This window comes from Salvelinus namaycush, chromosome 12, assembly GCF_016432855.1.
Source record: "Salvelinus namaycush isolate Seneca chromosome 12, SaNama_1.0, whole genome shotgun sequence".
Classification (NCBI taxonomy): Eukaryota; Metazoa; Chordata; class Actinopteri; order Salmoniformes; family Salmonidae; genus Salvelinus; species Salvelinus namaycush.
Window position 1 is genome coordinate 16,852,857 of NC_052318.1, and position 22,871 is coordinate 16,875,727.

At 42.6% G+C, this 22,871-nt stretch overlaps 1 protein-coding gene across 2 annotated transcripts; it reads right to left on the reverse strand.

The window, feature by feature from the left end:
- Positions 1–361: 361 nt before the first annotated feature.
- LOC120056959 (protein c-ets-1-B-like) lies at positions 362–21,704 on the reverse strand. 2 transcript variants are annotated; one of them, XM_039005270.1, is made up of 8 exons: positions 21,400–21,704; positions 13,823–13,942; positions 8,557–8,757; positions 4,829–4,903; positions 4,451–4,681; positions 2,802–3,062; positions 2,535–2,653; positions 362–2,301 (listed from the first exon to the last, which is right to left on the reverse strand). In XM_039005270.1, exons 1-8 carry the CDS (start codon positions 21,458–21,460, stop codon positions 2,089–2,091), a joined length of 1,281 nt encoding a protein of 426 aa, XP_038861198.1. In that variant the 5' UTR covers positions 21,461–21,704; the 3' UTR covers positions 362–2,088. The 2 variants fall into 2 exon arrangements, with proteins under 2 accessions (XP_038861198.1, XP_038861199.1); XM_039005271.1 differs by lacking the exon at positions 4,829–4,903.
- Positions 21,705–22,871: the final 1,167 nt, after the last annotated feature.

Below are 22,871 nucleotides of genomic sequence, written 5' to 3' on the forward strand. Positions count from 1 at the left end.
GTCTTCAGATGCCGTCCAGGTCTCAGGTGGAAATTCCGCAATTCCGTCCACAACCATGTTCCGCCTTGATTGTCCCTCGAGATTTATCTGTCATTGTTATCATGGATTCACACACAGAACTGATGTCCTCTCTCAATGACTTAGATTGCTGTCATCTTGCCTTTCTCCTGTTTCAAGTCATCGAGCTGACCCTGGGAGAATTTTATACCTTAGTTTTAGCCCATGTGACATACTAGGCCTAAGCATGTAATCCAGAGGGACAGGAGCAAAACAATGGACAATACATCACTTCTTTATTCACAACATTCACAGCTAAGTTAAACACATGGATCAGGTGGAATTTCCTGTCCAGCAGCTCCACGTTTGGCAGTGATGTCTGTCTAGCCGCTACTCAACTATTGCTATTTATAGCTCTGTGTGTGTGTGTGTGTTGCATGGGCATTTGTGTGTAAGCGAGGAGTAAAAATAGGAGACCCACACAACAGTTAGTTTTGTTTATACTGTTTGGTATACAACATTCTTATGTACAATCATAATAAAAGCTCTGCTCTTAATGTTCAGCGATAGGCCAAGAAATCTTGTGTTTGTATAAAGCAAGAAAGAGGATACTGCCGCCTTTTTTTTATCCTATAATCACAAAGTGTCTCAGACTAAGAGTGTTGATATAGGATCAGCCAGCCAGCCCCTCTTTCAATGTAATCTTCATAATAACTTTAAAAAAAGGGAAAAACTGATCCTAGATCAGCACTCCTACTCTGGGACGCTTTATGAATACAGACCCACGCATAGGACCAGCTATCTTTGTCATTTAAAAAAAAAATCATAGTTTATCAAATATAACTTTAAAAAAAGGTTAAATAAAACTTGCAGTTACATTAAAAAAAAGATACACAAATGCTGTAAAATAATTCTGAACTTCTATATCTAGACCTTGCGATAGCATTTGGTTGTAGGGTTTGGTTCCCTCAAATATGAGAGTACTTCACACCTTTCTAACCATATTCGTATTCAATAGGGCACACCGCAACAACCTGTAGCAAAAAGTTTTGCAACACAAATGAGTTTCTTATTGGACAAGTTCAGCTAGTCCCTCCCATTTTGGTCTGTTATCTTCAATTTATTTTCTAGTGAATACAACCCAGGGTAACAATAGAAATGTGAAAGCTCTTGACACATTTAGGGGAACTCACGACAAAGCATGTTGAGACAGTGAATTATGGCTTGTGCAGTATAAAAAAAAGACATGTCTTTGGTCAGGGAAATATGACAAATTGGACATATTTTTGGCAGGTGGAAACATGACAGTGGTGGCTTTGATAGATATATAGAGCACTAGTGTTGCCCTTCATACCCTGGATGTCTGTAGCAGTCCTCAAACAAATCATTCATTCAAAAGGACTTCAGTAGCCCCTTGTGTAAGAGTAGAGTCATTGCTTTGAGACTGACACAAAAAGCCCAATGCTTGGCTGCTAAAATGGCTATGGATTGTCAATGTGGTTTCCAGAGAACAATACTGAACACAGAAAAACACCAGTCTGTGGTCCCAAAGCATACATTTTTTTACCATGTGCTCCATTTGAATAAAATTCTCTAACCTCCTTGGGTGATGGTCATGTCCATTTCCAAGTAACTCGCTTCCATTGTCTTCAGCAACTTGACAGGAGTCTGATTGTATTTGCATTATGTCTTGTTTTTTTTGTGATTGTAATTGCTTTCATCATGATCTCCTACAACAGAGGTAGGCAACTAGATTCAGCCTTGGGATGATTTTTGCCAGAACATAATTATAATAAAAAGAGTAATTGAAAATAACAATAATTTCCTACTTTGATTACATTGAGACACAATCACATCTTTTTTTAAATGGAATTCTTGGGAACAGATTTCCTAAAGTCGACTTTTTTGCTGAATTCCTGGTGATTTGTCTTTTTGACCAAAAACTAAAATCCCTCTAAAAACAAATTTGGGGAGCCCCCCCCCCCCAAAAAAAAACACTCGAGGGCTGGTTTTGGCCCACGAGCAACCTGTTGGCAACCCCTGTCCTACACAAGTATGAATGTTACCTGGTGGTGCCAGACCACACCCATATCACTCTGTGTCCGGCGTAATGTCAAGCATGGCGTGAATCTCCTCTGCGCTGTATCCCAGAAGGCCGTTCAGGTCGCAGACAAAGCGGTAGACATATCGCTTGCCAGACGTCTTGTGGATTATGTTCTTGTCGTAGTAGTATCGCAGGCCGCGGCTCAGCTTTTCATAGTTCATCTTGGGCTTGTTCTTCCTCTGGCCCCAGCGCCTAGCCACCTGGAGGGGAGGAGTGAGGATGAAAGGTGGGAGAGAGCGGGAGAGGGTCAATTATCTTGATCCACCTCATCCCCAATCTCCTATGGCAAGATCAAGCAAACATACTTTTAACTTTGTCTATTCCATTAGGTATTGTCAATGTGAATTAGTAGCTGGATATAGAATGAAGTGATGATCAAATCAAGTGTTGCTTGACATTTCCCTGGTTGCCTAAGTGGAAGGGATGTTCTCACCTCATCGGGATTGGTCAATTTGAATTCCCAGCCATCTCCCGTCCAGCTGATGACCGACTGACAGGAAGTGTCGGTCAGGAGCTCCAACAGAAATTGCCACAGCTGGATCGGACCACTTCCTGTGGAAGCACAACCAAGGAATATACAGTTTATTACTTAAATTACTTGTTTGTTTCTTTGAGATTCAATTAAATACCATAGTCACCTTTTGCTACCAGGTAGTCAGAAATTGTTTTGCATTCTTGGGTTACATAAACACACACACACCTGTGTATCCCGCAAGAGCCGCTGCCGGTATGACAGACTTGTCTTTGGTCAGGTCCATGCGCTCCTTCACATAGTCTTTGAAGGTGCCTTTGGCTGGGTGGCCACGCAGCGTGGCCGGGTAGTCGTCAGAGTCAAAGCTGTCGTATGAGGCCACACGCTGCAGGCTGCAGAAGTGGGAGTGGCTGCCCCAGGACTGGGTGAGACGCTCACAAGCCTCTAGGCTCTCCACACTCTCAAAGGATTCTTGGCCCCCAATTTTACCTGGGATGAAAGAGTGGAAAACCACAGCCATGTTAATTTGGGGGAAAACATTTTGAAACAAAGTGAAGCATGGAGGAACCAATAATTTAAGAAAATATTCTGCTGCAAAATATTTGCTACCGTGTGCAATACTGAACACCAACCAGGTATTTATAATGAGGATCATAAAACTAAATATGTTCATTTGCATCACAGTGAAGAATATCCATCCACACAATGTCCTTAATGAGCTCCTTAATGATCTCCTTGCTAAATCTGATTCTACCAGGCTAAAATGTCATACATTCAATGCACGGGAGAATATTATATATAGCACACAAACATTCTCCCATGATGTCTTCTATAGCATTTAAGGTGGAGGAGAATGTATTGGTAGAACACGGCATTTGCAACATCAGGGTCGTGGGTTGATTGAGGTCAAAAAGATAAAATATGTATGTATGCATGTATAACTTTCGTAAAACTGACCATCCTACCAATCCTCGACTTCGGCGATGTTATTTACAAAATAGCCTCCAACACTCTACTCAACAAATTGGATGCAGTCTATCACAGTGCCATCCGTTTTTTCACCAAAGCCCCATATACTACCCACCACAGCGACCTGTACGCTCTCGCTGGCTGGCCCTCGCTGCATACTCGTCGCCAAACCCACTGGCTCCAGGTCATCTACAAGTCTCTGCTAGGTAAAGCCCCGCCTTATCTCAGCTCACTGGTCACCATAGCAGCATCAACCCGTAGCACGCGCTCCAGCAGGTATATCTCACTGGTCACCCCCAAAGCCAATTCTTCCTTTGGCCGCCTCTCCTTCCAGTTCTCTGCTGCCAATGACTGGAACGAACTGCAAAAATCACTAAAGCTGGAGACTCTTACCTCCCTCACTAGCTTTAAGCACCAGTTGTCAGAGCAGCTCACAGATCACTGCACATAAACCATCTGTAAATAGCCCATCCAATCTACCTCATCCCCATACTGTATTTATTTATTTACCGTGCTGCTTTGCTCCCCAGTATCTCTACTTGCACATTCATATTCTACCATTCCAGTGTTTAATTGCTATATTGTAATTACTTCGTCACCATGGATCATTTTATTGCCTTTCCTCTCTTATCCTACCTCATTTGCACAAGCTGTATATAGATTCTTCTACTGTATTATTGAGTGTATGTTTGTTTATTCCATGTGTAACTCTGTGTTGTTGTATGTGTCGAACTGCTTTGCTTTATCTTGGTCAGATCGCAGTTGCAAATGAGAACTTGTTCTCAACTAGCCTACCTGGTTAAATAAAGGTGAAATAAAAAAATAATGTATGTACGCACATAAATATCTTTGGACAAAAGCATCTGCTAAATGGCATATGTTATTATATTACATGACTGTGGTCTTACCTCGAATGACATGCCCCATGCACATGTTGTCATGGGAGACCACTTCCTGTTTGATGGTGAGGTAGTCCCCCTGCTTAGGACCCAGTGGGCCAGTAGAATGTCCGTTCTCAATCTTGATTGACAGCAGGTCCTCACAGGTGGTTGGTAGAAGTGTCTGATAGGACTCTGTGATGAAGCCTGGCTCCGAGTTGTCCGATGGAAGGATGCACTGGGCACGTTCAGTACCATAGTCTATGGAGAAGAATTGGGGGGAGAGACATTACATCTCTCTCCCAAAAAAGGGAATAATGATATTTCTCTCCATTATTAAATGGACAGTATGATTCGGACAATAGTTGTCTCTTGTGTTTTGAGCAGAGGCAGAGAAGCTATACTCACTGGCAAAGTAGTCATAAGTGAACCGGGACTCCTGGAATGTGGGCATCAAGCCATTGACGGGGAAATGCCTCACATCTTTACCAAGAAAGACATGTTAGTTATGATGGTACCCTTTTTCCCCCCCATCTCTGCTTTAACACAAAAATATATATACCAACTAAACAATGCCACAGTAAAATATCAATGTTTGTGGGATCGGATGCTAACACGTTTTAAACAATAGGTTTTGATGTCTGTTAAACTATTTTGCGCTGATAATAGCCGTAGTCTCTCGATAGCCTAGCAATTATGCTAATATAGCTAGCCATTATTAATATAGACAAAGTAGGCGATAAATGTTGCTGCTGCCGTAGTAGTTAAACGTCAGCTACTACAGTGAGTGAAATCACAGCAACACTTAAGAGCTGCAGTCAGTTTCAGAATGGGTGGCATGAAATAAGTTAGTCCTAAATATTTCTAAAGGTAAAAGAATTGTATTTGGGACAAATATTGTAATGAATAATGTGGAAATTTAGTAAATTGAGGAGACTAAACTGCTTGCAGTAACCCTGGATTGCAAACTGTCATGTCAAAACATGTTGATGCAACAGTAGCTAGGAGTCTGTTCATAATAAAGTGCTGCTCTGCCTTAACACTATCAACAAGGCAGGTCCTACAGGCCCTAGTTTTATCGCACCTGGGCTACTGTCCAGTTGTGTGGTCAGGTGCCAGAAAGAGGGACTTAGGAAAATTTGAATTGGCTCAGAACAGGGCAGCACAGCTGGCCCTTAAATATACACAAAGAGATAACATGAATAATATGCATGTCAATCTCTCATGGCTCAAAGTAGAGAGATTGGCTTCATCACTACTTGTTTTTGTAAGAGGTATTGACATGCTGAATGCACCAAGCTGTCAGGTTAACCTACTAGCACACAGCTCGGACACCCATGCATACCCCACAAGACATGTCACCAGAGGTCTCTTCACAATCCCGAAGTCCAGAACAGGCTATAGAGGTGCACAGTACCACATCAGGTAACTGATGCAAGCAGTAGAATCATATTTAACAAAAAGAAACTGATAAAAATACACCTTATGGAACAGCGGGGACTGTGAAGACACAGGCACACACATATACACATGACAAGACACACAGATTTTGTATTGTAGACATGCAGTAATAGAGTAGTGGCCTGAGGGAACGCAATGGGTTGTGAAAAGTGCACTGAAATGTAATGTTTATTATATTTTATTATTTCACCAGGTAGGCCAGTTGAGAACAAGTTCTCATTTACAACTGTGGCCAAGATAAACCAAAGCAGTGCGACAAAAACAACAGAGCTACACATGGGATAAACAAACAAAGTCACCACAATAGAAAAAAAATCTATATACAGTGTGTGCAAATGTAGTAAGATTAGGGAGGTAAGGCCATAATAGGCCATAGTGGTGAAATAATTACAGTTTAGCATTAACACTGGAGTGAGATGTGCAAGTAGAGATACTGGGGTGCAAAAGAGCAAAAATAAATAACATTGGGATGAGGTAGTTGGGTGGGCTATTTAAAGATTGGCTGTGTACAGGTACAGTGATCGGTAAGCTGCTCTGACAGCTGATGCTTAAAGTTAGAGGGAGATAAGACTCCAGCTTCATAGATTTTTGCAATTCGTTCCAGTCATTGGCAGCAGAGAACTGGAAGCAAAGGCGGCCAAAGGAAGGGTTGGCTTTGGGGGTGACCAGTGAAATATACCTGCTGGAGTGCGTGCTACGGGTGGGTGTTGCTATGGTGACCAGTGAGCTGAGATAAGGCGGGGCTTTACCTAGCATAGACCTAGCATCCAATTTGCTGAGTAGAGTGTTGGAGGCTATTTTGTAAATGACATCGCCGAAGTCGATGAGGACAGCAGAGGTGTATTTTAGAGGGCAGGTTGGTCAGGATGATATCTAGGAGGGTGCCTGTATTTACAGATTTAGGGTTGTATCTGGTAGGTTCCTTGATAATTTGTGTGAGATTGAAGGCATCTAGCTTAGATTGTAGGATGGCCAGGGTAAGAAGCATATCCCAGTTTAGGTCACCTGACAGTACAAACTCTGAAGATAAGTGGGGAACAATTAATTCACGGCTGAGGGGGGTCTATAACACGCGGCAACAGTGAGAGACTTATTTCTGGAAAGGTGGATTTTTAAAAGTAGAAGCTCAAACTGTTTGGGCACAGACCTGGATAGCATGACAGAACTCTGCAGACTAACTCCACCCCCTTTGGCAGTTCTATCCTGGTGGAAAATGTTGTACTTGGGGATGGAAATTTCAGAATTTTTGGTGGCCTTCCTAAGCCAGGATTCAGACACGGCTAGGACATCAGGGTTGGCGGAGTGTGCTAAAGCAGTGAATAAAACAAACTTAGGGAGGAGGCTTCTGATGTTAACATGCATGAAACCAAGGCTTTTACGGTTACAGAAGTCAACAAATGATAGCACCTGGGGAATGGGAATGGAACTGGGGGGCTACAGGGCCTGGGTTAACCTCTACATCACCAGAGGAACAGAGGAGGAGTAGGATAAGGGTACGGCTAAAGGCTGTAAGAACTGGTCGTCTAGTGCGTTGGGAACAGAGAATAAAAGGAGCAGATTTTTGGGCGTGGTAGAATAGATTCAGGGCATAATGTACAGACAATGGTATGGTAGGATTTGAGTACAGTGGCGATGAGAGGTTTCGTCTCTGGAGGCACCAGTTAAGCCAGGTGAGGTCTCCGCATGTGTGTGGGGTGGGACAAAAGAGCTATCTAAGACATGTTGAGCGGGACTGAGGGCTCCACAGTGAAATAAAACAATAAGAACAAGCCGAGACAGCAGTAGACAAGGCATATTGACATTATAGGCATAAAGCAATCACAGGTGTTGATCGGGAGAGCTAAGACAACAATGGGTAAATGGCGATGAATGTCATCTAATATTTTAAATTGTATTTAGCCACCCTAATGTTGCTGGACACCAGGAAGTTAAGCTGCTGCTCCGGTGATATTTATTTATAACATTTCAACCCTTAGGTCTTCATTAGGCATGGAGCAGCAGTGTGCGGCGTGGAGCAGCAGGTGTTTTCCATGAGTTTGCTCCAGCACCTGCGGGAAGTACCTGGATGTGCATATGTTCTTCAGTTTTTGACCCTTAATAAATAGTAATGGTGCCCATAACCTTACTAGATGTTGCTGGGTTAGCAGTGATGCGAATAACTCCAGCAATGATGCTAATATCAAGTTTATTTTATTTTATATAGCCCTTCGTACATCAGCTAATATCTCGAAGTGCTGTACAGAAACCCAGCCTAAAACCCCAAACAGCAAGCAATGCAGGTGTAGAAGCACGGTGGCTAGGAAAAACTCCCTAGAAAGGCCAAAACCTAGGAAGAAACCTAGAGAGGAACCAGGCTATGAGGGGTGGCCAGTCCTCTTCTCTTTAATAGCCTCTTTAATAGCCTTACTAGAAGTTGCTGGGTTAGCAATGAAGTGAATAGCCTTAATGGACGTTGTTGGCCTAACATTGATACTAAAAGCCATAGGCTACTACTGTACAGCTACTACTGTATGCTGCTGGCCTAGCAATTATGCTAATAGCCTAACTAAATGTTGCTGGCCTAGCCATGATGTGAATAGCCATAGGCTACTATATGTTGCTGGCCTAGTAATGATGCTAATAGAAACGTAAAAAGCCATTGTTGTTATCCTAGCGATGACACAGGTGCTACCTACCTCTCTGCATCATCTCCAGGTGTTCCCACAGGATGTCCCCCACAAAGTCAGGCGCCAGGTCCAAGAAGCACTCCTTCCCCAGGGCACAGAGACTTACCCCGGCCATACGGAAGCAGTGCAGGTCCACGCTCTTCAGGCTGAACTCGTTCACTGTCCACACCAGCCACTGGCCCACCTGGCTCTCTGACCAGTGCCTGGGGTCTGGACACAGAGGAGGAAGGGGTGTAACATCAAAAATGGTCTTCCTTAGTGTGATCCCTGTGAGTTCACTGACTATCTGGATCATATGTCGCTGTGTATGCAGATACGTTGATTACTTAACAGTGACCCTCTACAGTGTTGGATCAATACAGTATTTCTGCCAAGTGCCAAAACAGAGCAAGAGGCTGGGAGTCACAAAATAAGATAATGTATTTTGCTATTATTCATGATAAATTGTGCATCATTCATGACAATGCATTATCTGTGGAGCAATACTGTACATCCAGCTTTAGACTTGAAATAACAATTTTTTTGTACAGAACACCACAAAACACTGACAGCAACGGTTTGACACCGGGAGCAGGTCAACCTTAATCTGAAATCCGCATAAGTGAAACAGTGCCAGCACATGTTTTTGTTGGCAAAACAGGCATCCAGCATTGTGGAAAAAACTATTCGCAGTACATACCTGGTTAAATAAAGGTTAAATTAAAATACTCTGCTGTTCTAGCGCGTGTGCAATGCTGTCCAATGGGGAAAAAACTGTTTTGTTTGAACTAACTTTGTTGCTGTAATATCCTAAAACGCATGTAGCCGTTTCACAAATACGGATTCCGGCTTTAAGTCAGTGGGACCTTATCCAAAAATAAAATGTATTCTCAAAACTGTTTGAGGAGCATCATATACACTTGTGTATAGTGTGGTGTTTAGCAGATGTTATAACCCTCTCGCACCGAATCCCAATCCTTAGACTTTTTGGCAGATAAAGTTCAAACTCCCTGCACCAAAATTCCTCAGCAACTGCCGAGACTCATAGGCGCTTATTAACAGACACCCCCTAGACGGAGTGACTCACTGTCTATCCACGCCACACACGTTTGTTTACTCTTAACAGGCTGCTCCTCCAACTCTCCCACCAGGTCACATGGTCTCATGCCTACTCTGAAGGGAGTGAATGGGTTGTCATGTCGAGGTATATTGCAAGTTGGTTTAACAACCAACCAGTGGTGGAAAAAGTACCCAATTGTCCTACTTGAGTAAAAGTAAAGATACCTTAATAGAAAATGACTCAAGTAAACATGAGTCACCCAGTAAAATACTACTTGAGTAAAAGTCTTGGTTTTAAATATACTGAAGTATCAAAAGTAAATGTAATTGCTAAAATATACAAGTATAAATAATTTAAAATTCCTTACATTAAGCAATGCAGACAGACATTTTCTAGTTTATTTTAAATCCAATACTAAGACATCCTTTATAAATGAAACATGTGTTTAGTGAGTCCACCAGATCAGAGGCAGTAGGGATGACCAGGGATGTTCTCTTGATAAGTTTGTTAATTAGACAATTTTCCTGTCCTGCTAAGCATTCAAAATGTAACTTTTGGGTGTCAGGGAAAATGTATGGAATAAAAAGTAGATCATTTTCTTTAGGAATGTAGTGAAGTAAAAGTTGTCAAAAATAAATAGTAAAGTACAGACAGCAAAAAAACTTAAGTAGTACTTGAAAGTACACTGCTCAAAAAAATAAAGGGAACACTTAAACAACACAATGTAACTCCAAGTCAATCACACTTCTGTGAAATCAAACTGTCCACTTAGGAAGCAACACTGATTGACAATAAATTTCACATGCTGTTGTGCAAATGGAATAGACAACAGGTGGAAATGATAGGCAATTAGCAAGACACCCCCAATAAAGGAGTGGTTCTGCAGGTGGTGACCACAGACCACTTCTCAATTCCTATGCTTCCTGGCTGATGTTTAGGTCACTTTTGAATGCTGGCGGTGCTTTCACTCTAGTGGTAGCATGAGACGGAGACTACAACCCACACAAGTGGCTCAGGTAGTGCAGCTCATCCAGGATGGCACATCAATGCGAGCTGTGGCAAGAAGGTTTGCTGTGTCTGTCAGCGTAGTGTCCAGAGCATGGAGGCGCTACCAGGAGACAGGCCAGTACATCAGGAGACGTGGAGGAGGCCGTAGGAGGGCAACAACCCAGCAGCAGGACCGCTACCTCCGCCTTTGTGCAAGGAGGAGCAGGAGGAGCACTGCCAGAGCCCTGCAAAATGACCTCCAGCAGGCCACAAATGTGCATGTGTCTGCTCAAACGGTCAGAAACAGACTCCATGAGGGTGGTATGAGGGCCCGACGTCCACAGGTGGGGGTTGTGCTTACAGCCCAACACCGTGCAGGACGTTTGGCATTTGCCAGAGAACACCAAGATTGGCAAATTCGCCACTGGCGCCCTGTGCTCTTCACAGATGAAAGCAGGTTCACACTGAGCACATGTGACAGACGTGACAGAGTCTGGAGACTCCGTGGAGAACGTTCTGCTGCCTGCAACATCCTCCAGCATGACCGGTTTGGCGGTGGGTCAGTCATGGTGTGGGGTGGCATTTCTTTGGGGGGCTGCACAGCCCTCCATGTGCTTGCCAGAGGTAGCCTGACTGCCATTAGGTACCGAGATGAGATCCTCAGACCCCTTGTGAGACCATATGCTGGTGCGGTTGGCCCTGGGTTCCTCCTAATGCAAGACAATGCTAGACCTCATGTGGCTGGAGTGTGTCAGCAGTTCCTGCAAGAGGAAGGCATTGATGCTATGGACTGGCCCGCCCGTTCTCCAGACCTGATTCCAATTGAGCACATCTGGGACATCATGTCTCGCTCCATCCACCAACCCCACGTTGCACCACAGACTGTCCAGGAGTTGGCGGATGCTTTAGTCCAGGTCTGGGAGGAGATCCCTCAGGAGACCATCCGCCACCTCATCAGGAGCATGCCCAGGCGTTGTAGGGAGGTCATACAGGCACGTGGAGGCCACACACACTACTGAGCCTCATTTTGACTTGTTTTAAGGACATTACATCAAAGTTGGATCAGCCTGTAGTGTGGTTTTCCACTTTAATTTTGAGTGTGACTCCAAATCCAGACCTCCATGGGTTGATAAATTTGATTTCCATTGATAATTCTTGGGTGATTTTGTTGTCAGCACATTCAACTATGTAAAGAAAAAAGTATTTAATAAGAATATTTCATTCATTCAGATCTAGGATGTGTTATTTTAGTGTTCCCTTTATTTTTTTGAGCAGTGTATTTTTACTTAAGTACTTTACACCACTGCAACCAACTTTGCTTTGACAGACAGCTCCCACCGGCATGTTGTAAACACTGTTGAGGCAGCACATTCCTGCTGAGTCAAAGAATTTGCCTCAGAGAAAAGAAAATGGCAGGTATTGCTCTGTTTCATCAATCCAAAACGTGGATTGACCTGTGTGTGTGTGTGTAAAATGTGCAAAACATTTCAGATGTAAATGTTATCATTTCTACGATTCATATACAGTCCCTTCAGAAAGTATTCAGACTCCTTGACTTTCCACATTTTGTTACGTTAACCTTACTCTAAACATGATTTTTTTTTTATTATTCAAAAACTCAATCTACACAGAATACCCCATAATGACAAAGAAAACACATTTAGAAATGTCTGCAAATTTATACAAAATAAATAACAGAAATACCTTATTTACATTGGTATTTAGACCCTTTGCTATGAGATTCGAAATTGAGCACAGGTGCATCCTGTTTCCATTGATCATCCTTGAGATGTTTCTACAACTTGGAGTCCACCTGGGGTAAATTCAATTGGTTGGACATGATTTGGAACCGCACACACCAATCTATATAAGGTCCCACAGTTGACAGTGTATGTCAGAGCAAAAACAAAGCCATGAGGTCAGAGGAATTGTCCGTAGAGCTCCGAAACAGGATTGTGTGGAGGCACAGATCTGAGGAAGGGTACCAAAAAGTGTCTGCAGCATTGAAGGTCCCCAAGAACACAGTGGTCTCTATCAATCTTAAATGGAAGAAGTGTGGAACCACCAAGACTCATCCTAGAGCTGGCCGCCCGGCCAAACTGAGCAATCGTGGGTGAAGGGCCTTGGTCAGGGAGGTGACCAAGTACCAGATGGTCACTGACAGAGCGCTAGAGTCCCTCTGTGGAGATGGGAGAACCTTCCAGAAGGACAACCATCTCTGCAGCACTCCACCAATCAGGCCTTTACGGTAGTGGCCAGACGAAAGCCACTCCTCAGTAAAAGGCACATGACAGCCCACTTGGAGTTTGCTCGCAGACCATGAGAAACAAGATTCTCTGGTCTGATGAAACCAAGATTGAACTTTGTCCTGAATGCAAAGCGTCACGTCTGGAGGAAACCTGATACCATCCCTACAGTGAAGCATGGTGGCAGTATCATGCGTTGGGGATGTTTTTCAGCAGCAGGTACTGGGAGACTAGTCAGGATCGAGGCAAAGATGAACAGATCAAGGAGAGATCATTGATGAAAACCTGCTCCAAAGTGCCCAGAACCTCAGACTGGGGCAAAGTTCCACCATCCAACAGGACAACGACCCTAAGCCACATAACCAAGACAACGCAGGAGTGATCGAACATCTCTGGAGAGACTTGAAAATAGCTGTGCAGCGACGCTCCCCATCCAACCTGACAGAGCTTGAGGATCTGCAAAGAATGGGAGAAACTCCCCAAATGCAGGTGTGCCAAGCTTGTAGTGTCATACCCAAGAAGACTCGATGCTATAATCACTGCCAAAGTACTGAGTAAAGGGCCTGAATACTTATGTAAATGTGATGTTTCCGTTTTTTATTTGTAATAAAATAGCAAACATTTATAAACCTGTTTTTGCTTTGGCATTATGGAGTATTGTGTGTAGAATGATGAGGAAAAAAACAACATAATCAACTTTAGAATAAGGCTGTAACAAAATGTGGAAAAGGTCAAGGGGTCTGAATACTTTCCAAAGGCACTGTACTTCATGTACAGACATCTATTCTACACAATACATTTTTATCTGGGCCCATATTCATAAAGCTTCTCAGAATAGCAGTGATTTTAGATGCAAATTGATCCTAGATAAGCAATCTAACAGATGCTTTTTGAATTTGGGCCCTGAATATTTAACATTGTAGTGCTCTCCTAAACAGGGCCCTGTTTTTTGGGTTGCCACAGGCAGTGTGTTTCTGAATGCTGTGCAGGTGGGTGGACTTACCTCTGGGCATGCCCAGTCTCTGTTGCTCCTTGGTGAAGCCGCTAAACGTGGCCCTCAGGGCCTGTGACATCATCTCCCTGCTCCCCGGGGTGAGCAGGGGCACGTCGCTGAAGTCCACATCTGCCAATACGAACAAAAAAGACAGCTCAGCCCCACACAGCCTCAATGCTAGTACACCAATCTGATACTATACTGTAAACTGGGTTCCAGGCAACATTAGTAGTAGAGTAGACAATAACAAAACATTGTTAAAAATATGCATTGACGGTTCTACTTGTTTAGTATGTCACACAACTTCCCGAGTCTCCTGTCCGCTCCAGCGACTTGTCGTGGCCCAAACACAGTGGTTTATACCACAAACAGCATGAAAAGGGGCCTTGCCCTGATGCTTGAGAGCACCACTGCGCCTGTCGTCGTCGTCCCCCCCCCAAACCAGAGAGACAGAAGCACTGTGCCTGTCGACGTCCCCCCCCCGAAACCAGATAGACAGAGGCACCATCTTGGATATATTTAATGTTGAGGTAATTAAGGTAATATGTACATGTAGGTAAAGTGACTATGCATAGACAATAAACAGAGTAGCAAGCAGGAATCAGGAGGATAGAGTTATGGTCAGATTAGCCAAATGGAGGACGAGGGAGAGCTTTGTACACGTCAGTGTGTGGAGGAAAGTTTTTTTTTTAATACTCTGGTTGCACATGTAACATGCTGGTAGAAATTAGGTAAAACTGATTTAAGTTTCCCTGCATTCAAGTCCCCAGCCACTAGGAGCGCACCTCTGGATGAGCATTTTCTTGTTTGCTTACGGCCTTATACAGCTCGTTGAGTACGGTCTTAGTGCCAACATCGGTTTGTGGTGGTAAGTAGACAGCTACGAAAAATATAGATAAACTCTTGGTAAATAGTGTGGTCTACAGCTTATCATGAGATACTCTACCTCAGGCAAGCAAAACCTAGAGAGTTCCTTAATATTAGATTTCGAGGACCAGCTGTTATAGACAGACCGCCACTCCTTGTCTTACCAGAGGCAGCTGTTCTATCTTGCCGATGCACGGAAAACCCACCCAGCTGTAGGTTATCCATATCGTTGTTCAGCAACAACTCTGAAATATAAGATATCAGTTTTTAATGTCCCGTTAGGAGTCTTGATTGGAGGTCATCCAGTTTATTATCCAATGATTGCACGTTGGCTAATAGGACTGATGGTAGAGGCGGATTACCCACTCGCCATCGGATCCTTACAAGGCACCCCGACCTACTTCCGCGATATCTCTGTCTCTTCTTCATGCGAATGACGGGGATTTGGACCTTGTCCGGTGTCTGAAGTAAATCCTTTGCGTCCGAATAAATAAATAAAAAAGTATTTTTGCCCAGTACGAGGTGAGTAATTACTGTCCTGATATCCAGAAGCTATTTTCGGTCATAAGAGATGGTGGCAGAAATACCACATACAAAATAAGTTACAAATAATGCGAAAAAAAACACAATAGCACAATTGGTTAGGAGCCCGTAAAACAGCAGCCATCTCCTCCGGTGCCATTGAAACTAATGTCAGTAAAGATAGAAATGCACCAGAGACCCTCCTTAAAACCAGTCAGACTGATGAGTGTCAGACTCACTGGCTATGGCCAGTCTATCTAGAGTCATCAAGAGAAAACATGAACATAATTAACAGTTTCCATTTTGAACATACCAGGGGTCAGGGGGTGTGAAATCTGAAGCTTGCCAACAGAAGAGCACATGGTTGGTTCCTGAGGGGGTAGGGTTGAGGAGAGGAGAAGAATTACACTGAGAACTTCTGTTTTTTCCCCTCAGTATCAAGTTTGTGATGAGGTTGATTTGTTTCATCGTACTCTCAGCACACTTTATTGTCCTGCCTGATACAGAAAATATCAATCAAAGCGCATACTGCTAAAACACCCACCATCCAATCCTTCCCTTAATAACTTCCTGTTCTACAACATGATTTTAAAAAAGGGCAGCCATCACAAAGCCAGACATGTCACTGGCAAACACTCTAATCTAGCCTACGATATTCTTTCAGAGAGTTGTGGAAATTTCCTGGAATCTGTGGCAAGGGAATGGGAACCACATGTTGGATATCCTGCTATGATGTCTCTGGGATAGTCTGGCTGCCCCTGTCTGCCAACAGCGACACAGGAAGTCACAAGGGCCCAAGTGGGAATCTCAAGTCATGGTGTACAACACAGTCCAGGTCAGAGTTGTTGGAACATTCCCACTGCACTGTCTGCACTAGCCCGGAAATCATTAACAATGACCTAATAAGCAGATAGTTTAAATTACCAAAAAAGTTGCTAACTTCATTTAGTTAGTGTGTACTTTTCATTTTGAATGCTACCAGAGATGGTTACTGCTAAAAACATGTAGGTTCATATTAGGGCGCGGGACCATACCAGTATCATGACACTAGTTAGTATCGTGGCAAGGAGACAAATCAAGAAGCAGATTTAACTTCTTTAGAAAACAGCCTTCATGTTGGAAACAAACTTCATTATATTGTCATCCAGAGTCACATTTATTTACCAAGCTATTGCACACAATATTTTACATACAGGTTTTTAAAGGACCAAAGAGTTAGGTCTGCTTCGTGTTTTCTTTTTTGCCCTAAATTGTATATTTCTTTTTTTTATTGACAAAATAATTGGGATACTGGCATTGTCACAGCCCTAGTTTATATAAGTTTGTCTCACTACTGACACATTCAAACATGCTGTTAATTTGAATTGCCAACTAGCCTAAAGCTTGTGACTTTTGTTCTCTTTGTATGTGTCAAAGAAGTTGGGCGATATCGCCAGTTTTAGATTATTTAGCCGAGAAACATCATTTCTGTTTAAAAATACCGATGTCTGTTTGGATACTGATGAAGACATAAGAGTCACAGATTTTTTTGAGTCAGGGGCATCAATCAACATAGGCAACACATTTTGATTCAACCTTTCATATAATAACATTACTTGGGGTCAAAATCTAGTTTCTAAAGATATCCACCTTTTCCTCAGAACGTTCTGGGGGGAAAAACTCAAATGAAACAGATCCAAAAGAGCATGAATAAGTGGTTATGGAGATGGAAAAATCACTGAATTAGTTTGACCCCCTCTATGACATTGCTGGATTTTGTGGACCACTAAGCATGACTCACGCGTGTGTCATGTGCTGGGAGAGGGAAACGAGAACACACCCTCACACAATATATGGGCTGAGCAATGATCTCCCATTGAGAGTATTGCTTGAGGAGACACCCTCCACCACGCACACAGCCATGTTACCCCGGTGGTCTGGTTAAAAGATCACACAGAACCATTATGCCAGTTACCAGTCAGCTTGGGTTTCTGTGATCATTCTAAACCCTTATTATTCTATAGCATGGCTGTCATTCAGAGCTGATAATATATCTCAGATTAGGAGTGTGGCTACATCCCAAATGGTACCCTATACATTGCAAAGAACCCATAGGGCTTCAGTCAAAAGTAGTGCACTTTATAGAGATTTGGGTGCCAATTTGGGACGCACCCTGTGTTTTATGACTAAGCGTTACAAGGCGGGATGAGGCAGTCCCAGTCAGTCCACTGGCATGCCAAGAGAGCTAAACTGTTTAGAGAGAGTACACCAAGGCCAGGGTGTAAGAGGGCCAAGCAAGCAGGAATGGAATGCGGCCCCGCTCTTCCACGCATGACACGTGAATGGCTCACCTAGCCACCCTTGCCGGACAATGCCTCTACCTCCTCTCCTGGAACTCCACATCAAAGTGTGAAGTTATTTTTTTTTTTAAATCAAGTCACTTTATCAGTATAATTAACTAGGTCACATGACGAAGTCCTAAAAATATCAAAATAAAAAAACATTGCCAGCCCCCCCAAACCTTTTGACTCTGTCATTCATTACGATACCCAAAGCTGTAGAGGCATGGCCATTTCATATTTAACTGCCACCTTTCACAGTATAACAGACGCCTTACGTGTTCTTACCACAAGAGGAGTTACGCGGCTGTCCTAGAATTGCTATACAAGCACTACGGAAAGCCCCATGAAGTAAACAATACATGGAACGCACTTAGGAAAGCCTAAAAACAACCTTAAATAGCTCACTTCAATTCAAATCATCTTGCAATAATATCACTCAAGAAAATCTGTGTTTGACTTTGAATTAAACAGTTTCCAAATCATGTAAAAAAGTATCTGATCATTTATCCATATGTACATTGGATGGTGCCCTCATTGATCGTGTCCCCGCTTATAAATATCCGGTTATTTGGATTGACAAAAAGCATGTTGATGAGTTACTTAAGAAAATGTCATTAGGGCCGATACCAGTATCGCGATACTCATTAGTATCGTGGCAAGGAAACAAAACACGAAGCAGATTTAACTTCCTTAGGAAAATATCCCTAATGTTGGAAACAAACATTATGTTGTCATCCAAAGTCACATTTATTTATTTTCCAAGATATAGTAAATAATATTTTACATACAGCAAGATTTTAAAAGGACCAAGTGTTTTCATTTTTGCCATGGAAACAAATATTGCGATACTGGTATTTTTATTTACTTAACTAGGCAAGTCAGTTAAGAACAAATTCTTATTTACAATGACGGCCTACCGGGGAAGGGGGGTTAGGAGGGCAGGACGACATTTTTACCTTGTCAGCTCGGGGGTTCGATCCAGCAACCTTTCGGTTACTGGCCCAACGCTCTAACCACTAGGCTACCTACAGCACCTTGTTGTCCCAGCCCTAATTAAAAGGGGCTTCTTTTACAGGAATAAGTCATACCTTTCATTAAATAGCAGAAACAAAAATATTCAGTCAACATTCATAAGCGTTATACAGATGTAGTATCTTAATTTGAGCTAGTTTACTACAGCAGGAAGATAATCTTGCAGCAACAGGAAATGTGAATTATAATTAATGGACATTTTTTTGTAGGGGTTGATACATTTTTCATTAGTTCAAATCAAGTCTAACATTTTAAAGTGGAAATAAAATGTAGAATCCTTTTTAAAGCTTGAATAAAATACAAGTTTGGATTTCCTGCACAAATTCTCAGCAACAAAAGTGATCAAATTAAGATCCTAGAGCTGTAAACTATGGCAATATTATCTATATGAATGCAGCTGCCACTGTTTTGAAAAGTAGGCTGGTTCTCTGAAGTCTCGTAGATCGACGCATTGCATTATTTTTGTCTATAAAGCCCTCCTGCATAAACTTCCGCTGTAACTTACTTAATTGTTTACTTACAGATGTACAAGATTCCAGACCCAGTCTCAGGGATGGCTAACTTTGTAGATCCCTTCGATCTGCACCGAGTTAGCCCTTCGATCTGCACCGAGTTAGGTAAATCTGCTTTTAGTTTTTCTGTACCTTACTTGTGGAATGATATCAAAGGCTCTCTAACGTTGAATTAACTGGTGCCTCTAGGGCAATTCAAAAGGCTGATTAAGGAACTTTCTGGAGAAGAATGTGTTTGTTTTTCTGTTATTTTGTTTTTCTTTTCATGTATTGATGTGAATAATGGTGTATGTTGATTAGTATAGTGTATATTGATGTGTATACAGGGTCATCTGTGAAAGAGACCTTGGTCTCAGCATGAACCCCTTATTTAAACAATTGTAACATAACATTCTAATCATTTATGCATGTTGATTCAGGGGCATCCTGCCCAAAAAAGTATCTGTAAGGTAAACACGGCCTCCGCAGGTGTGGCCTGGCACCTATCCACAGTAGCTGGCTTTATTTTGACAGCTAATGTTTCAGTCATCATGTACCTGGCTGATCGGCTTACTTCAAGCAAAGACTTCTCCAGAAGTCTAGTGATCACGGGCAGTGATCAGACGGGGACACAGATTCCTATCAGTGACTAGTGTACATATCCTAAGTGAGACATCTCCAGGACCGGAGAGGTAACGTGTGTCACTTCAATGCCAAATGGTGGAAAAGGCTGCTCTCTAGATGTCCAACACCTGCCAGAACCTCACCAGCCCGACACGTATTTGAAAGATGTGACAGACTAAACCCATCACAACAAACGTCATTAGACATTTAGGGCTTATAGACATAACATTCAACCTCCAACTCATTTCTCCCAGCTTATTTTATTGCGCTTTTTTACAATACCATTGTCACTGAGCACAAGTGTAATAAAACAAGTGTACGACCAAAGTATCATGGTTGTGTTACTCAGTGTGGGAGCTCTCCCCCTTGAGTGAAGAGGCTGGTTGTTGGGAGAGTTGGCAGGATGGTGCAAGCTTGTGCAGACAATGCTGCAACTATCAGCACTTTCACGCTCTGCTGATCACATGAACATTGTGTGTGTGTGTGTGTGTGTGTGTGTGTGTGTGTGTGTGTGTGTGTGTGTGTGTGTGTGTGTGTGTGTGTGTGTGTGTGTGTGTGTGTGGTACTCTGTTTTCGCACTTGGATCTTAATTTAATGTGGTTGACGAATGTGTGAATAGCCTAGTTGCCATGACGTTTTATGTCGTCTGCATTGACAGAGCAACAGTCTTGAGCAAAAACATCTGAGAAATCATATAGTTTGAATCATATCAATGAAAGTAGAATATGAAAAATATAAAAAGGGAGCAAGCTACATAATCTGATATTTAAGCATTGGCAACCTACTGACAACTGAGTCTATGGGTGATAAATAGGGCAACTATGGCAATGTGAGAGATCATAACACTGATGAGACAAAACTAACAAGAACATCTAAAAACAGGTAAGAACGTGTAGACTAGTCAGTAACCTATGCTAAAAAAGGGTATCTGAGCCAATAGGCAAGCCAATCCGTCGATTTTAGCTAGTGAGGGGATTCGATTATCCAACCCGAGTTGCCCCGGTGGAAGGAGTTTATGTCGTCTGACAAGTGATAGCATCCGTTTTGGAACCGGGCTGCCTCCCGCGCGTGAGCAAGGTGAGCTCTGGCCGACAGCACAGTCGGCTCAAAACAAAAGTGACATAGGTTAAGCACGTGGAGTAATGAGTAGGATTCTGTGTTTTCACATGCAAAAATGATTGCTTTTGATAAAAACGCTTTATCTGCATTCCCAATTAAAACTAATTTGAAAACATTTTATGGAAAATAGTTATATTTCTGAACGATGCACCATGATGCCTTGTTGACAACCTGACCGAACAGCGCAGATTATACTGTTCGATTTGAGAAGGTCACTGTCACAGGGATAGACCGGTGCACCGATCAATCTTAATCGAATGCTGCCAGTAATTAATGTATTTTTTTCTCACAATGTTGACAAAAGGTGTACACAATTACTGATGCGCACCGAAATCATCACTTATCTGCATAGCGAAAATACAATTTTGGGTTTAAAATTTTTTTATGCATGTATGATAACACAAAGTCGTGTTCTCCATAATTTACATAGACTTAGGCTAAATGGAATAAAAGCTATCAAATGAAACGGCATTTTGATGCTACACATATTTATGGCACTCAACATAAATAGTCTGCAATAGGGTTAATATTGGTGGTTGTCTGACTGTGTGAACTCAAAGTATGCCTAGATGTCATATCAATAATACAAATAATAGAAAAAGCTACTTACAATCGAATTTTTCGGACTTCATCAAAGTTAACGCTGGTTTGATATCAAGAACGGCCGTCATCTCGGCAGCTTCTTCACAACGTTGATCCAAATATCACTTTTGAGTACCAGCCGCTGCCGATTGATGAGTTATTCAATTGATTGATTTGTAGGCTATTCGAGCTCTGGGCGAATCTTGATTGCGATCCCTTTATTGTCAACTTCGAATGGTATTATTCCCCATTATTTTTCTTAAAACATTTCTAGACATAAAAGTGTGTAATAAGTCCCTCTGAAACGACGTGTACGCCACTGAAAGCTACAACAAACACTCATAATGATTTAGTTGTACGCTCTTCGCTGAAAGAGGCAGGATTTGACACATGACGCGTATTAGAGGCGAGGCCACAAACTCTACAGATGCCTGTCAGATTACTAATCATAAACAGAGCAATTTTAGGTAAATAAAACCGTTAAATGATTTACAACGAGTGTGAGTCCATGCCAAGGTGAGTCATGCATCAATAACTATATGTGTTCTACAAATAGCATTACATGAATTTTAATTTCCCTTCTCAAGCTTGAAAAAGAAGGACACATTAGTTGAACTTCATAGTAGTTGGTTTGGTTTATGACTGATTGATAACATGAAATAGATGGAATATCCCCGTGTGAAAACTTCAATGTGGGTTCCATAGCCTGAATGAAGGCAGACAGATGATCTAATAATTCATTTATTCTGGGAGTCAGTCAAATTCAACTTGTCCATCATCCAGTCAAGGAATGAGGCAACGTGTGTAGAATTTTTTTTTTTTTTGCTGTTAATGGCATCCTTCTATGAGTAGCTTGAATGTGCCCCTAAGCTCTGATATTGGGTCAGTTTTGCATTTTCCCCACTAATGGTTAAGTAATAGGATTGGGGGAAAGGAAGCTGGTCCTACATCTGTACCTAGGGGAAACTTAACTCTGAAGCCTGATTGATTGTTCCATATTAATGAGACCCAGTTAGCATTTCCAGTCAGTGGAGAGACACCAAGTCACATTGATTGGAATGTTTCCTTTGGTGACTGATTCTAACCACAAAGCACAAACACACACATACACCTTGTCACTCGCTTGCTCATTGACTCACTCATTCACTCAAGGACGCACACATGCCTGCTCGTTCGCACACACTCACACGCACGCAGACAGACAGACACACACCCTGTCACACACAATGCATCTTGTGTCCTCAGTACTTTGCCTATCCCAGTCTCCTCTCCTTGTGGTCTGTGGGGACTCTGTGGAGAGGCTGTGGGGACTCTGTGGAGAGGCAGAGTGGACAGTGTAGTGTGGTCTGTGGGGACTCTGGAGAGGCAGAGGAGACAGTGTAGTGTGGTCTGTGGGGACTGTGGAGAGGCAGAGGAGACAGTGTAGTGTGGTCTGTGGGGACTCTGGAGAGGCAGAGGAGACAGTGTAGTGTGGTCTGTGGGGACTCTGGAGAGGCAGAG

Excerpts from the sequence above, each read along its gene's own strand:
- LOC120056959 (XM_039005270.1), bottom strand. The coding sequence starts at position 21,460 with ATGACGGCCGTTCTTGATATCAAACCAGCGTTAACTTTGATGAAGTCC. Across the intron at positions 4,904-8,556 it reads CCTGGAGATGATGCAGAGAG|ATGTGAGGCATTTCCCCGTC; the intron begins GTAGGTAGCACC and ends TTCTTGGTAAAG. Across the intron at positions 2,302-2,534 it reads AATTGACCAATCCCGATGAG|GTGGCTAGGCGCTGGGGCCA; the intron begins GTGAGAACATCC and ends CCTCCCCTCCAG.